Source organism: Leucopleurus acutus (assembly GCF_964270905.1).
Source record: "Leucopleurus acutus genome assembly, chromosome: 21".
Classification (NCBI taxonomy): Eukaryota; Metazoa; Chordata; class Mammalia; order Artiodactyla; family Delphinidae; genus Leucopleurus; species Leucopleurus acutus.
In genome coordinates, this window is record NC_139163.1 from 11,651,031 (window position 1) to 11,666,678 (window position 15,648).

The following is a 15,648-nucleotide window of genomic DNA, read 5'->3' on the forward strand; positions in this document are numbered from 1 at the left end:
TAGTAAAATTAAGAATAATCTAATGTAAAGGCAGTGGGTTAATCACTCATAAAGACAGTATACAGGTTAAAAAACAAAAATATTAGTAGTAAAAATAACTATGACTACAATAATTTGTTAATGGATACACAACATAGAAAGATGTAAATCAACACCAAAAATATAAAACGTGGAGGGAGAGTAAAAATGTCGCTTTAGAATGCATTCAAAACATAAGATGTTATCAACTTAAAACAGACTATTACAAATACAAGTTGTTTTATGTAAGGCTTGTGGTAACCACAAAGCAAAAATCTATAGTAGATACACAAAAGATAAAGACACAGGGAACTAAGCATACCACTAAAGAAAGTCATCAAACCACAAAGGAAGTAAACAAGAGAAGAAGAAAGGAACAAAGGAATTACAAAACAGCCAGAAATTAACAAAATGGCAAGAAGTACATACCAATCAATATTTACATTAAATGTAAATGGACTAAATTCTCCAATTGAAAGAGTGGCTGCATGGATTAAAAAAACAAGACCAATATATATGCTGCCTACAAGACACTCACTTCAGATGCAAGGACACACTAAGACTGAAAGTGAAGGAGTGGAAAAAGATAGTCCAGGCAAATGAAAACCAAAAGAAAACTGGGGTAGGTAAACTTACATCAGAAATAGACAAAATAGACTTTAAGACAAAGACTCTAATAAGAGACAAAGGAGGTCATTATATAATGATAAGCAGATCAACCCAACAAGAGGATATAACATTTGTAAACAGAGGAGCACCTAAATAAATAAAGCAAATATTAACAGACCTAAAAGGAGAAATAGACAGCAATACAACAATAGGAGGTGACTTAAATGACATATTAGACCACATGGACTTAACAGACATATATAGAACATTCCATCCAAAAACAAGAGAATACACATTCTTCTCAAGAGGACAGGAAACATTCTCCAGGATGGATCATATTATAAGGCCACAAAACAAGTCTCAATAAATTTTAAAAAGACTGAAATCATATCAAGCACATTTCTGACCCTGATGATATGAAACAAGAAAGCAATTACAAGACAAAGACTGGAAAATGCACAAATATGTGTAGATTAAACACATGTTAATGAACAACCAATGGGCCAAAGAAGAATTCAAAGGAGAAATCAAAAAAATACCTTGAGACAAATGAAAATGGAAATACAACATACCAAAACTTAGGGTATACAGCAAAAGCAATTCTCAGAGGAAAGTTCATAGTGATAAATGCCTACACCAAGAAACAAAAGAAATCTTAAATAATGTAACTTTATATTTCAAGGAACTAGAAAAGAAGAACAAAGCCTAAAAACAATGGAAAAGGGCTTCCCTAGTGGCACAGTGGTTGAGAGTCCGCCTGCCGATGCAGGGGACACGGGTTCGTGCCCCGGTCCAGGAAGATCCCACATGCCATGGAGCGGCTGGGCCCGTGAGCCATGGCCGCTGAGCCTGCGCGTCTGGAGCCTGTGCTCTGCAACAGGAGAGGCCACAACAGTGAGAGGCCCAGGTACCGCAAAGACAAAAAAAAAAAAAAAAAAACCACAATGGAAAAAATAGTAGGAAGACAATGGAAAAGATCAATGAAACTAAGAGCTGGTTCTCTGAAAAGATAAACAAAATTGACAAACATTTAGCAAGACTCACCAAGGAGAAAAGAGAGAGGACTCAGAGTCAGAAATGAAAGAGGAGACATCACAGCTCACACCACTGCAATAAAGGATCTTAAGAGACTACTATGAACAATTATATGCCAACACATTGGACAACCCTGAAGAAATGGTTAAGTTCCCAGAAACTCACAACCTACCAAGACTAAATAATGAGGAAAGAGAACATCTGAACAGACTGATTAAGAGTAAGGAGATTGAATCAGTAACCAAAAACCTCCCAACAAACAAAAGTCCAGGACCAGAGAGCTTCACTAGTGAATTCTAACAAACATTTAAAGAATAATTAATACCAATCCTTTTCAAAGTCTTCCAAAAAAATCAAAGAGGAGGGAACACTTCCCAAAGTCATTTTGTGAGGCCAGCATTACCCTGATACCAAAACCATACAAGCAAACCACAAGAAAATTACAGGCCAGTATCAATGATGAACACAGATGCAAAAATCCTCAACAAAACACTAGCAAATTGAATTCAACAATACATTAAAAGGGTCATATACCATAACCAAGTGAGATTTATTCTAGGGATGCAAGGACGGTTCAACATCTGCAAATTAAACAATGTAAGACACCACATTAACAAAATGAAGTAAAAAAAAAATCATATGCTCGCTCAATAGAAGCAAAAAAAGCATTTGTCAAAATTCAACATCCATTTACAATAAAACTCTCAATAAAGAGGGTATAGAGGGAACGTACCTTACCATAATAAAGGCCATATATGATAAGCCCACAGCTATCATCATGCTCAGTGGTGAAAAGCTGAAAAGGGGAGTTCCGTTTGCTCCACATCTGCATCACCATTTATTGTCAGCCTTTTTAATTTCAGCTATTCTGGTGGGTGGATAGTTCTACCTCACTGTGGCTTTTTTAAAAGCCTTTATTTTTTAGAGCAGTTTTAGGTTTACAACAAAACCAAGAAGAAGGTGCACATCACTGGGGTTTTAATTTAGTTTCCTTGATAACTAAAGATTTGAACTTTTATCTTACTGGCCATTTGCATGTTTGTCCAAGTCATTCTCCCAGCTGCTAATTGAGTTGCTTGTCTCTTTACTAAGTTGCCAAAATCCTGGAAGAAAAGCTGTCAGTGTAACAGCTGAGTTCAATCAGGACACAGAAGCCACATCAATTATTTTAACTGAGAAACTTAAAATGAAAATGTACAAATATATACAAAACATTGTTAACTAGGTAACCTAAAAGCCGAAAAGAACACTGAAGCATTCCAGAGGTAGTGACTGCAAACAGCTGTCACCACACTGCACTGGGAGAGCGAAGGGCACAGGCTGGAAGCAGCAGGAGGAAGCACTGTTGGCTGGTGCTGGAGTCTGAGCTCAGATGAGAAGCCTCGAGGGCCTGGGATCCACCTGCGGGGTGGGGTGGGGGCACCAGCATCTGGTGTTGAAGGGACACGATAAGCCAGGTCTGCAAATGTCAGAAAAGCTGGGAGGGACAGTCCAGTGCTGCCAACCTGGGGGGACAGGTACAGAAAGGCCCCGGCAGCAGCTGCCCCAGTCCCACCCCACAGGCCCCGTGGCACCCTCCCCAGGCAGGGCCTAGCAGGGCCCACCGGCTGCAGCGTCACAGGGAGGTGTGAGCAGGTAGAACGGAGCCCAGAAAACAGCTTAGTGACAGCTTACAAAACACGACACTTTCTCCCGGTCACTGGCTTGCCTGTTGATGTTCTCAATGGTGACTTTTTAAAGCAACTTTCAAAGATCGGTTTAGACTTCAAGAAGAGTTGCAGCAATAGTACAAACTCCCCTCCCCCAGCTTCCCCACCATCTCACATGAATGCAGAACGGCAACCAAAGCCAGGAGTGGATGCTGGCACAGTACCGCTGACTCGCCCACAGACCTGTGTCTCGCCAGCCTCCCGCTGGTGCCCTTCGCTGTTCCAGGACCCCATCCGGACCTATGCGATCAGGGTACACGCTGCCCCTGTGTCTTGCTCCTGGTCACGTCACCTGGATCATTCGGTTAAGGTGGGATCTGCCAGGGTTCTCAACTGTAAAGCTACTGTTTTCTCTTTGTGAATTCATAGATATTTTGGAGGACGCTTTGCAAATATTGTTCTTCCTTAACATCTCACCCACTAATCTCAGCATCTATCAGTGGACTCTGCCTGCAGCCATCATTATTGTGGTGTCCTAATGGTGACACTCTACTTCCCTATTCCTTCCACATTCACTAACTGGAATTATTGTGTCAGGAAGAGCTGTCCCTTCTTCCCCACTAATTCATGTGTTATATCCCCATAAACTCAGGGGTATTTATCTTCTCCTTTGAGTTATAATCCAATACCACCATTATTTGCTTTTTCCTCAAATGGCTCCAGCTTTGGCCACTGGACTGCTTTCAGGTTGGCCTCTGCCCTTTTGACATCTGACATATTCCCATCCGCACCCCCCCCTTTTTTTTTTAAGTATTTCCTTACTTTTGGACACCACAAGATGCTCTAGGCTCAGCTTATATTTCCGTACCCCAGCTCTGGAATCAACCACTTCCCCAGGAACCCTTCAAAACAAAGATCCTGGTGTTCAGTCTGCTCATTGCTACTGGGGCACCACCGCTCTTGGCCTCCCAGAAGACAGAACTGGGGAACATGTTATATCAATGCACCTACACACTGATCCCTATCTACCCACCCACCCACCCACAAGAGCAACAACCGCTTGAGTAACACTGACACCACCACCACCAATCCAGCACCACAAGGTACAGTCTAGCATGATTTTGTGACTTCCTTCTCCAAAGTGAGAGATCTGGCTGTCATTATCTGCATTTATTTACTCACTCTGCTTAACCCTAGTATACATGATAAAGTAGTTTCAGAATTGCTAACCCACACCCTGGGGCATGAGAAGCACATTTACCACCTAGAGTGTCTGTCTATAGCCTGACAATATCCTGTCAACATGGTTTTCCCAAGTTCCCAGGTCAGCTCCTTTCTTCCACACCCACCTCAGTGTGGTTATGGGGTTCGTCTGTAACACAATCACATCCATCTGTCACAGTTTACATCATTTGGGTGAGCAGCTCCCCGTCACACACATCCTGGTTGGTTTTTTTTTTTTTTTTTTAAAGATTTACACAGAGCAAAATTTGCTTTTCGTGCTGCACAACTCTATGGGTTTTGACGAATGCAGAGTCGTAAAGGGACTGGCGCCTTCCCTACAGGGCAGCTCTACCACTCCCCAAAAAGCCTCCTGCCATCTGTGTAATCAACTCCTTCCCCTACCTCTAGACCCCTCGCATCCACTGGCCTGTTTTTCACCTCTTTTTCCAGAAGGCCATATAAATGGAATCACACAATATGAAGCCTCTTGGGTTTAGTTTTTCTCACTAAGCAAGATGAAACTAAGATTCATCACGTTGTGTCAATCAATGGTTCGTTCCTTTCGCTCCTGAGTGGCCCTCCCCTGGAGAGCTGAAGAGCATGGGTGGTGTCCAAGCTTTGGCAATTACTGGAAAAAAGCTGCTATTAACGTTCACATACAGGTACTGTGTAAACATAAGCTTCCATTTTCCTTGGGTAAATACCTAGGACTGAGATGCTGGGTCATACGGCAGCTATATGTTTAACTTAATAAGAAAGTACCACACTAGTCAGCAAAGTGGCTGTGCCATTCTACACTCCCATCAAGCTTACGAGAGGACATTCTTGCCAGCACTCGGCACTGCCCTCACCAGCACCTGTAACGTTCTGTTGTTTGTTAACTGTAGCCGCTGTGGTAGGTGTGTCATGGCACCTTAGCTGGAAGGTGAACACTTTCTCCACACTTCTGTCTAGGCCACGTCGGCTGTCTCACTCCCCTGGAACTTCCGGTACGTTTCTAGCTGGTCTGCTGCTGACCCCTCATTGCACTGTGATCTCAGGCACACCGCGACGTGTGTCTTCCCAGATTGCCTGCACTTCCCTGCTGACTAATGACGTTGAGCTTATTCTTCTCTGCCCAGATTTACTTCCAAGAAATAAAAAATGGGGGAAAAGGATGAGCAGTGTGGTCAGATGAACATACACTGACAGCAGGAGCAGAAATAGATACCACCTCATTGGAAAATGGAAGGTGGGCCTGCCCGTGACCCAGCAGCTCCACTTCCAGGCACGAGCCCTGAGGATCTCGCGCATGCACAGGAAGGTACACGGTCAGACTCCACTGTCATCAGACGAACGGCCACCCTCCCAGCTGCGCAGGCTGAACACCTGCCTGCCTTTGCCGACGCCCCCCTCATTGCCCACCCACTCCACCTCTCAGCAACCTACCAGCTCCACTTGCAAAACATCTGAATCTGAGTACTTCTCATTACCCGCCACCTCCATCCTCTCTGAGCCACAGTCATTTCCCACTTGGGTCATTACACAGGCTCTTAGGAATGAGTCTATCTGCTCTGCCTCACGTCTCTGCAGCCCATTTCCAACAAAAAAGCCAGAAGGAGCCTGTTAAAACACAAACCTGAACAAAAGCCCCCTCTCTCTGCTCCAAACCACTGACCTGTCTAGCTCTGAGAAAACCCATCTGGCCCTTCATGACCGGCCATGGCCACGCTGGCATCTGGTCCCCTGCTGCCCTTCATCCCACCCACCTTGCTGTCCCCGCTGCTCCCGAGTTCATGACACCTGCCTCGGGGTCTCTGCTCTCCCTTCCCCACCTGGGCCGCCCTCTTGGTGCCCAAGGTGTCATTCAGCTGACCCTTCTCAGAGAGGCCCCCCCGCGACACTTCCATGTACCACCCCCACCCCAACCGTCTTCCCTCCCACCCCAGGTTTTTTCCTTCACAGCACTTAAGACATGGAACAGACCACATGGAGCTCCTTTTGTCCTTTGTCTGACTGTCCCACTAGAATGCAAGCTCCTCCAGGCATGGGTTTTGCCTCTTTCTGTTTACTGCTGGATCCCAGCACTGGGAATACACAGTAAATGCCTGACATACGGTATAGACTGAGCACATACAACAGCACGTGTAATCACAAAACCAGAGGCATCTCAGGTCTGGCTCATGGAGGGATTTATCTACACACCAAAGGAGCACAGGCAGGACTCAGGCTCCTTCTGTTTCCAAGGAGCCCCCTCTGGAGAGGAGGGGACAGCCACATCCTTTCTGTGGACAAGCAAAGCAAAGTCACCTTCTCCTGGTCCCTCACTGTGAAGGGTCTGGAGTAAGCACTGGGCTGGGAAGACCAACACTCTCTCCGTTCACAGAAGGTAATTAATAAAAACATCTCTGATCCACACATCTTTGTGTGTTCTGGATGAAGCTGATAAAGATTCAGGATGAACTTAATAAAGATGAAAACTAAAAGTCCAACTGCCAGGGTCTGAGAACAATTCATTTACAACGGTCCCATCACATTCCCTGGCAGGGAGTGAGTGAGTTGCCCACGGTCCCATCCTGTTTGTAAAGTTTATGTAAGGTTGGTAATTACATATACCATTTGTATAAAGAGAAGGCACCCAGACTTGCAAGGCACCTGGATGGGAGCAAGGTGTCTTCACTCCACCTGTGGTGGAGAGTCCACGGCTGCTGTGACACAGCCTCTGTCCCTGTGAGGACACCCACACAGAGAGGCCTCTGCCAGCACCACTTATATTTCAAAGGATTTTCAAATAAGTGTGAATAGGAGTGGGTGAGTGGGAGTGTCTGTGGGGAAGGGGGGAAGGGAGACAGGAGAACATGGAGTTTATCATGCAAAGAAAATAGGTCTTGATTGTATTTCTCTAATTCTATGAATATACGAGAAAAAAGTATTCTTCGATATTCACAACATGTTTGGAATGAGGGGAAATAAAGAATACATGAGGAAAAAAACACATGCAAATTCCTTAGTGTAGAAGTAGCAGTAACATTCTATTTCATGCATTACAGCTTTTTTTAAACTGACATTTTAGAATTCAGAATGGCAGAGAAATGCCACAATATAAATTCAACGAACACTGTGTGTTATCCTTCCTATAATCTTAAATATAAAATTAATTTCTGCTTTAAATACCACAAACCCCAATCTCCAGTCTAAAGGTACCAAATTCCTAACAGAAAAACAGATGACCTGTCAGTTCGAAATACACAGCTGATAGTTACGCAAATGTGAGATAAACACATGCAGTAAAATGGATGACTAGACCCGTGACACTTTGGAGGAAGAGGTCTGCAGACCTCCCCAGTCCTCCAAATGCTCAAATATACTTGTGACGGGGATCGCGGGTGAGCACACCATGGCCACGCGGGCCGGCTCCTGCATCCATGCAATCTCTACTTTCATCTGGAGAAAGACCACAACCCCCAGCCTGCCCTGCAGCTCCCACTCCGGCCGGTGAGGTTTGGCACAGGTACCCTCCTCCTCTACCTTGCCAAGCACAACGCGGAGGTGGGGGCAGAACTCCACCCTGAACCCCGCCGACGAGGCTACCCTCTGGGGACGGCAGAGCTAAAGGCCACCTCACCAACTCAGGCCTCTGACAGAGAAGACTATACTCCTGTCTCGCGCAAGCCACTGTCACCATGGGCCTCTGACGCAGGCCACCAAAACTACATCTTTTAATTCCTTCAGGTTCCTCAGCTGTAATGGGAGGTTAATAAAAATAATACCTATCTCTCGGACTACTGTAAGGGTTAAACGTCTCAAATGAAAAAGAAGACGGCAGCATCTGTGCGTGGGCACTAGGTGATCTACCAGGCTCAGACTTTGGCTAGTAACTTGTTTCCTTACACCAGCCTTGTGCAGGTGCCGGGGGGGACTCCCAGCCAAGCAGTAAGTCATGGGCTCCAACAGGTGAAGCCGTAAGAGTCAGGCGGGGACGGTGTGGCTCTGCTGAGCTGCGACTCACGTGCCGTGGCTGGCGCCACACCGGTCATTCTCTCCTTCAAGTCCCTCACTCCAGGGTTCACATCTTTTCCAGCCGTCTTCTGTTTTAATCCAGCTCCATCCAGGAGATCTCCAGTCCTGGCCCAAAAATGGCATAGCTCTCCTATAATTTAGGTTAAAAATGTATGTGTAATTGATGTAAGTTTCTTTTCATTTAGAACATTTATTCGTTAACTTTAATGAATACAATTCTTAATATTTAAATGTCTGCACGTGCCTTACATGCCAGCTAGACACTGAGGTGAAACACTGAAGGTGGCACAGGACTTCAGTTGTACTAAAATAAGATGGATGGGGACTGGTGGATTTATTAGCCCAACCCTGCACGTGTCATGAAAGGTTTCCCAGAGGTGACATCTCAGCTCATGCCTGAAGAACAAGCAGTCAGGGAGTGAGGAAGAAAAGGAATATGACACCGAACAGAAAACTCATGCCAGAAATTAGAAGCAACAGAACATGAAACACTGATGCTCAGCCCTGTACGCAGTCCAGTCTGCCTGAGGCTGACCATGTAAGGGGGGAGTGGGGAGTGGCTGGAAGTGAGAATGGAGAGGCCACTGGGGGCAAACAAAGTCAAAGGAGCGGGACTGCACTCTGAGGACACCAAGCGGCCGAGAAAGGAAGCTCCACTCCGCAGGGAGACAGTTCAACCAGACCTGAGCTTCACAAAGACCTCAGGGCTACTCGGTCTCTGCCAGCGCCTAGTGCCTTCCTAGTAATAAATGCTGTCTGAAATTACTTACATGGCTACAGTCTGCCTTCCTCAAGAAAACGCAATGTCTTGTTCAACTCTGTATCCCAACACTTGCAACGATGCCCGGCGCACAAGGGTAGCTCAACAATCACTGAATGAATGGCTCAGAGGGGAGGGTAAGGCTGGAGAGCAAGGCAGGAAAACCGCCAGCATCTAGACTGTACAGACAGAGACCAGACGGCGCGGGGACAGAAGAAAGCCAAGGGGCCAGCTTCAAGGGTCGCTGACATTGAAGGGACAAGCAGGTGAAGACGAGCCGCGAGAAAGGACACCGAACAGGAAGAGCCACGGACGTAGGGGAAGTGGGAAGGCAAGAGAAGAATGGGTTTAAGAAAGAAATGATCAACAGAGAGGACAGTGTTATAAAGAAGCCAGTACGGTAAGAATTAAAAAGTATACATCGTGTTTAGCTACAAAAAGGTAGTTGATGACTCAACAAAAAGTTTCCATAGAGTAATGTGTTATATTAATCTCATGTCCGACGACGTAGATTTGGGATATTTCACTAATGTGGAAGTATCATATCACATCATATCATAGAGTACACAAGAGATGAAAGTGTTCAAATACCATCTCCCAAATATATTTAATGTAACTAACAAAAAATAGGTCATTAAATAGGCATTTATACTGGCTTAGAAGAGACAAAAAAATTTCTGAGGGAAATTATAGCTCTTCAACAATATTCCTGTGTCAACTACAAGTGCTCAACATGAAACGTATGATGAAGTAATTTTCCTTTGTACCAAGAGGATCTCAAAACCTTGCTAAACTAAGTAATAATCAGAACACATCTTTTTCAGTCATATATTGTTTAACTGAAATTCTTTCTTTAGAAGATAATTAAAAATAATTCCTTAAATTTCAAAACTATTTTGATAAGCCTCATCTCACACTCTTGTTTCACAACTACTGATCACCCTAAAATGCAAAAGCCACCACCCATGTCTAGTCCATCCAGATTATTTAAGGTTGTCTCCAATAGCAGGTGTCTGATACTTTTTCATGAAGCTTCAGACAGAAGCCAGGGAATACTTTTACGAAAGAAGGCAAGTACCATGATGTAGTAGATGATGCTTAAACGACAAATTTAGTCTCATAAAACACAAACAAGAGAAGAATGTCTTTGAGGCCCACCTCTGACAATTGCCAAAGTATCTCTCAATATCATATTTAAACTGCGTTTAAAAAAATCAAGTGGCAACTGTGCAGAATATTGCTAATAGGTCAAATACAGTATTACTTCAATGACAAACATATAAACACAGACTAAATGTGTCATTATCTTATGTGTCCCTTCCCTAAGGGTATACCAGTAAACCCTTGAGGAACTAAAAAAACAAATGAAAACCCCCTCCACACACAATATATGTAAGTATATTTAAAATATATTAAAATATATGCAAATGTGCAGTCAAAATGTACAAACCAACAGTCATAAAATAAATAAGCACTAAGGATGTAATGTACAACACGATAATTAACACTGCTGCACATTATATTTGAAAGTTATTAAAACAGTAAATCTTAAGAGTTCTCATCATGAGGAAAAATATTTTTTCTTTTTCTTTAATGTTGTATCTATAGGAGATGATAGATGTTCACTAAACCTACTGTGGTAATCATTTCATGATGTATGCAAGTCAAATCATCAAGTTGTACACCTTAAACTTACATAGTGCTATATGTCAGTTATATCTCAATAAAACCGGGGCAGGGGGGATGTTACGTAGAAAACTGTCCCTTGAAGAATTCTCTGTAACAGGAACAAACTGTAACAACTATAAAATATCTAAAAGAGGTTTTGTTATATATATTTGTTACTACACTGGGATTGTAAATGGCTATTAACAATAATTGTGCAAATATATGTTAACATGAAAAGATATTCACAGTATATTAAGTGAAAGCAAAGCAAGTTTTAGGAAAATATATGTGATACTTCTGTGTATTTCTACATGCAGGCACAAATTTATACATGTGTGTACAGAAAAAAATCTGAAAGCAGATATAGCAAAATGTAAACAGTGAATATCTCTGCATGTTTGAATTTCAAGTGATTTTACATTATTTTTTATTTGAGGCATTTTTATTTTTAATATTTCTTTTATTAGATGAAAATGTATTACCCACGTGACAATTTTTATAGAACACGACTTGCTGATCTGAAAGGCGGAAATGGTGACATTGTTAACCTATATTATTTGATTCCTGATGCAGTTGAAGAATTGTCCCCAGTATGTTTCCTTTTTTCTTTTGTGATCTGTATGCTCACAGATTTTACAAATTTATTTAGTTTTTTTCCTTTCTTGTAGAATTTAGAAGGCTTCATATATTTAAATTAATAAAATTGGTTTCTCATTAAATATATACATATGTATATAAATGTGCATACATGCAATCTTGTAATATGAGTACTAAATGAGTGGTAAAGAGAGAATAACTAAAAGAAACTCAGAGTAAAAGCAAACCACCTGGGAAACCTCTGAAGAGAAACTAGGACATGAGCTTGGCCTTAAAGCATGGTTAGATCTTAAGTGAATGAAGAAAGGAAAAAAATACCAATCACAGCATAGGTGGGTGAAAAAAATGAAGACAGGAATACATGTGACATGTTTGAGAATAAGCGGAATAGGCTGGCTGAAATAGAGAACAGATTGGAAAGGGGACTAGGAGAACGCAGAATATCAAAATTGTTTGGACTTTATTCTCTAAATAATTTAAAGTGTTTGAGCAATCCAGCAATGTGAGCAGTGCTATTTTCACAATAATTTGCCAGGGTGTGAAGGACAGACTGAAGGGGAGAACAGAGGCAGAAAGAACAACTACTTAACAGAAACTTCTTACCAACACCTCAGATAACAAGATATTTTAAGACTTGATGACACACACTGTACTTGCCTATTTAGACACCATGCCCACTCACCACTTAATGCACTTATATTCAGGCCTCACAAGCAATCCCTATAACATTTACACTAAGTTTCTGCAGTAAAGTTAAGAGTCAGCTAGGGGTTTCCTGTAAGATAATTGATCCTTTACAACTACCAAAACCCTACAGATCATTCATATTGACTTTAACAACTCTGTGAGAAACAAACATAGTTAGCCTGAATTTTTCAGCTGCTAAGTGTTTATATTTCCATGGGTTGGAAGGAGTGAAATGCAGCTAAATGGACCATGGAAATAAAAATAGTACATTTCCAAGAGTTTTATTTTCAACACAGAGGAAAAGATGTTTCAAAATAAATGTGTGTATTCCATTCCATATAGGTGTATAATCTTTATACTTATGCTTTACACTTGCATATAACTTTTTTTAAAATTGAAGTATAGTTGATTTACAATGTTATGTGAGCTTCAGGTGTACAGTAAAGTGATTCAATTATGTACATTTTTTTCATATTCTTTCCCATCATAGGTTATTATAATATATAACCTTATATAGTACTTATATGTAATCTTTATACTTTATGCTTTAGTTCATGAACTAAAGCAGAGATTCTGGAAGCACAGATATTACAAACAATAACAAAAAAGCCATCAGGGAAAAGAAAAAACACACGAGTTGCAATGTGAAAGGCTTGGGTCTCAAATTTTCAAAAATAGTCCCAGTCTGAAGCATCTAACAAGTCTGCAAATTGAAAAATACTGTTAAACTTTTGGAATGATGACAACCCATCATTTTTTATGGAAATGTATTTATCTGTTCTGCTAAAAGATCTGAATTGCTATCATGTTATAAATTTAATTAAAATCACCTTTGTTTTGATAATTTCCAAATACAAAAATAAGAACTAGAAATTACTCCTGAAAATTATTAAATGTGTAAGAGCAACTACTCAAAAGTGGCTACTCTTGTAAAATAGCTGGTACAATCTGCAATTTTGTGCACATTTCATGCCAACTAATGTCAGAGAGCGTATGGGGCCATCTGCTGTAGATCTTCCCTCAATCTCTATTTTATATGGCAGGACATGGGGGTGAAGCACTGCAGGAGAACAGGGCTTCATGAAGTTCATTTGCCAGTGGAAACTCCTGCACAAGACAAGAAATGTCTTTCCTTCAACAAGCACACTTTCCGTTAACTAATGATAACGGCAGCAATATTTTCTAGATCTCAGTATGGGTCAGGCATCACCCTAGACAGTTTACCTCTATTATCTCATTGAGTCCTCACACTACCGTATAAGGTAGGAAATGTTGCAATCCGCATTTAAAAGTTTTAAATCTCTATTTTATAGATGAAGAAACGGAGGCAAAAAGTTTGGTGGAGCTGGGATTTACAGTCATGGAATCTCAATTCACAATCCATGCTCTACCACTATATTTTTAAAACAGCAATTCCTGAACACCCTATTAGAAACAGATGTCATAAAACTGCAGGGGTTTTTTTCTTACATTTTTTAGCTTATATGTCATACATCATCAGATATGATCTAAAGTAATGATTGATCTAAATATAAAAACACTAAGACAAGGAAAACATGACAGGAAACAGCTCTAAAAAATCTGAAAAGGTTACATGTATAACAGTACTTACTCTCCTCAGTTACTAAACTGATTTTCAGAACAATAAAGCCTATACCTGTAGAGCAAGAGCTATGGCTATACACATTACAAACAGATAAGAAACAAACAAGTTACAGTGAAAATAAAAGGCACTTTCATATTCAGAGAAAAAAGCTGGCAAAGGAGTTTCTCTTCCAGTATTTCTTATACTGGAAATTTCATCATAAATTTTGAGAAAATAATTTGCATTGTTCTGAGATAAGAATGACTGATCCTCAATTTGATAAGCATTTGGCTTTTTCTATTGCTTTCTCTTCCTTACAAGATTTCCAAATAATTGAGGGTCAAACATGAATAAGGCTTATAAATGGGGAAGAATCTGATCCAGAAAGACCATCAAGAAATGGTAAACCGAGGGTTGAGAATCAGAAATGGGGTTTACTGCAAGAAGGCCTGAGAGATAATCACAGATGCCTCACGGAAATGGAAAACCTTCCCGTAAGAGGGGAAAGTGGAACACGAAAAAATAAGGTAAAACGTGTCTTCTGTGATTTGGGCTGGAGGTAAGGATTTGGAAGAGGTAAGAAAGGAGGGCTCCGCAGGAAAAGGCACGATTCCCCACACTCCTTCAAGATGAGTCCGAGCAGGGCCAGGGCTGGGAGAAGGGTCCAAACGGAGCTTACCGCGAAGAGAAGGACGCAAAATTGAAACGCGTCCGCTCAAGAAAAATAAGAAAGGCAACCGAAGAGGGGCCGGAGCCGGAGCAGAACGGGGGCAGAGGACGGACGCCGGGAGGACTAGGGCAGGTCCGGGCAGGTGCCCGCGCGGGAGGGGCTGGGGAGGACGAGGCCGGAGGGCAGACGCCGGAGACGCCGGGCCGGGGAAGGGTGGTCCGGGAGGCCCCCGGCCGGGGGAGGAGGGGGCCGACCCGGTGGGAGCGGGTTTAGGCGGGGGCGGGAGGGGAGCTGGGCTGCGGGACGCGGAAGGTGGGCGTGGGGTTGAGGACGGGTGGGCCGCGCCGTGTGGCAGGCAGACTGCCTCCGTGCCCACCTGATGCGCGGACGCCCATAGTCCCCACCTAGCGCGCGCGGCGTCCCAGTCCTTACCTGGCGCGCCGACAGTCCGGACCCCACCTGGCGCACTGACAACCCCCAGCCGGCACCTGACGGCGGCCCGTCGGGATTTATTGCCGGAAATCGCCCACCGCCTACCCGGGAGCGCCGCGGGGAAGCCCCGCCCCCAGCCGCGCTGATTGGCCAGCGCGGCTCCGCGCGGCCGTGTTGCTACCCTGATCCCCGAGTCGGCGGCGCGCGCGTGCGCAGTGGGCGTCGCTCCGGCCCCCCCCGTGCCGCTGCCCGCGCGTGCGCAGTGGGTGCGGCCCGTGGGGCTCGTGGGGGAGGCGGGGGCGTTGTCCGGGCGCTGAGAAGCCCCAGGTGCTGAGGGAGCAGAGAAGGTGTAGGTCACCTAGGTCGTGACTGCCGGGCCGACTGCAGACAGACACTCCAATCCGCTCACCCCAGCCTGCTCAGCTTTCCAACTCAACCTGAATTTCGGGAATGCAGCTTCGATTTGCCCCCTATCCCCCTGTGCACCTCATTATCTTGTATACTGAGTTTTAAGGCCCAAGTACTTTGTATTTATAAACGATTTAGCGGGGTTTTCCCAGTTAGGAGACAAGAATGTGGGGTTCCGGAAGGCAGGGTAGGAGCAGGGCCCCCGGTTCTGGCCAGTGCGAGCTCTCGGCCGGGTCGGAGCAGGACCGAGAGGCGTGGGCATTAACTAAGGCCTGAACCACTCTGTGTCTCACTTTCCCCGCAAGTA

At 43.6% G+C, this 15,648-nt stretch overlaps 1 protein-coding gene across 4 annotated transcripts in view; it reads right to left on the reverse strand.

Moving 5' to 3' along the window:
• Positions 1-15,019, reverse strand: part of FBXO25 (F-box protein 25) — a 55,639-nt gene extending 40,620 nt beyond the window's left edge. For all 4 annotated transcript variants that reach the window (XM_082863907.1, XM_082863908.1, XM_082863906.1 and 1 more), the window contains exons 1-2: positions 14,934-15,019; positions 8,524-8,664 (exon numbers count right to left, since the gene is read on the reverse strand). In XM_082863907.1, coding sequence (XP_082720033.1) covers positions 8,524-8,657 — 134 coding nt within the window. In that variant the 5' untranslated portion in view covers positions 8,658-8,664; positions 14,934-15,019. The remainder of the gene's footprint in view (positions 1-8,523; positions 8,665-14,933) is intronic.
• Positions 15,020-15,648: the final 629 nt, after the last annotated feature.